At 78.1% G+C, this 1,151-nt stretch overlaps 1 protein-coding gene across 2 annotated transcripts in view; it reads left to right on the forward strand.

Annotated features, from left to right (window-relative positions):
- Positions 1-643: 643 nt before the first annotated feature.
- The window catches only part of LOC111149030 (adhesion G protein-coupled receptor A3), a 134,403-nt gene continuing 133,895 nt past the window's right edge, over positions 644-1,151 (forward strand). Inside the window, exon 1 of one of the 2 annotated variants that reach the window (XM_022505918.1) lies at positions 644-897. In XM_022505918.1, coding sequence (XP_022361626.1) covers positions 644-897 — 254 coding nt within the window. Of the gene's footprint in view, positions 898-1,028; positions 1,117-1,151 lie in introns of those variants that run through there. The other variant, XM_022505919.1, reaches the window with a different exon arrangement.

Raw genomic sequence — 1,151 nt, forward strand, 5'->3', positions numbered from 1 at the left:
GTGGCCCCCAGGGGCGCACAGAGCGGCTTTGTCTGGAGGGCAGCAGAGGGAAGCGAGGGCGAGTGGCCACCGTGGCTGGAGTTTGGACTAGAACTTTCTTCCGCCCTCTCCACAAGTTACCGTTCTCCCGCGGGGCCCTCACAACTGCTGGCCCGAGGCCGAGGCCGGGGCCGGCGAGCACAGCGTCGGGGTCGAACCCCGCCGGGACCGCGGGTCCCGGAGCGCGCTCTTCCTAACCCGAGCCGCGGGCGGCGGGAGGCGCGAGGAGAGGAGCGGAGGAGGAGGGGGAGGAGGGGAAAGGAGGAAGGGAAAGGGGCGGCGGCGGCCGCGGGCTGGGAGGAGCCGCCGCGGGCAGTGGCCGGGGGAGGCGGCGGCAGCGACGGTGGAGGAGGAGGAGGCGGCGCTCCCGCCGGGCCAGAGAGGGGCGCTGGGACCCGCGCGGCCGTGACCCCGCGGTTCCCCGGAGGCCGAGCGCGGCCGCTGCGGACAAAGGAGCATGTTGGCGCCGAGGAGGGCCCGTCCTCCGGCCGCCATGAGGCTCCGGGCGCCGCCGGGCCCGCGCCGCGCCCCCGCCAGCCCGGGTGCCGGGCCGGGCCGCTAGGCCAGCCCGCCGCCGTTCGGCCCGCAGGCCCCGGCCCGCCGCATGGAGCCGCCCGGGCGCCGGCGGGGCCGCACGCCGCAGCCGCCGCCGCTGCTGCTGCCGCTCACGCTGCTCGCGCTGCTGGCAGGCGGAGGCGGCGGCGGCGCCGCGGCGCTGCCCCCTGGCTGCAAGCACGACGGGCGGCCCCGAGGGGCCGGCAGGACGGCGGGCGCCGCCGAGGGCAAGGTGGTGTGCAGCAGCCTGGAGCTCGCGCAGGTCCTGCCCCCCGACACTCTGCCCAACCGCACGGTCACTCTGTGAGTAGCCTCGCGCCGGGTCCTCTTCCTGGGGCTCGCAGCCAGGGCGCAGCGCCGCGGCGCCGCCGCCGCCTCCGCCTGCCAGCAGCGCGAGCACGACGGGCGGCCCCGAGGGGCCGGCAGGACGGCGGGCGCCGCCGAGGGCAAGGTGGTGTGCAGCAGCCTGGAGCTCGCGCAGGTCCTGCCCCCCGACACTCTGCCCAACCGCACGGTCACTCTGTGAGTAGCCTCGCGCCGGGTCCTCTTCCTGGGGC

Source organism: Enhydra lutris, unplaced genomic scaffold (genome assembly GCF_002288905.1).
Source record: "Enhydra lutris kenyoni isolate GAN:26980312 unplaced genomic scaffold, ASM228890v2 scaffoldscaffold21, whole genome shotgun sequence".
Lineage (NCBI taxonomy): Eukaryota > Metazoa > Chordata > Mammalia > Carnivora > Mustelidae > Enhydra > Enhydra lutris.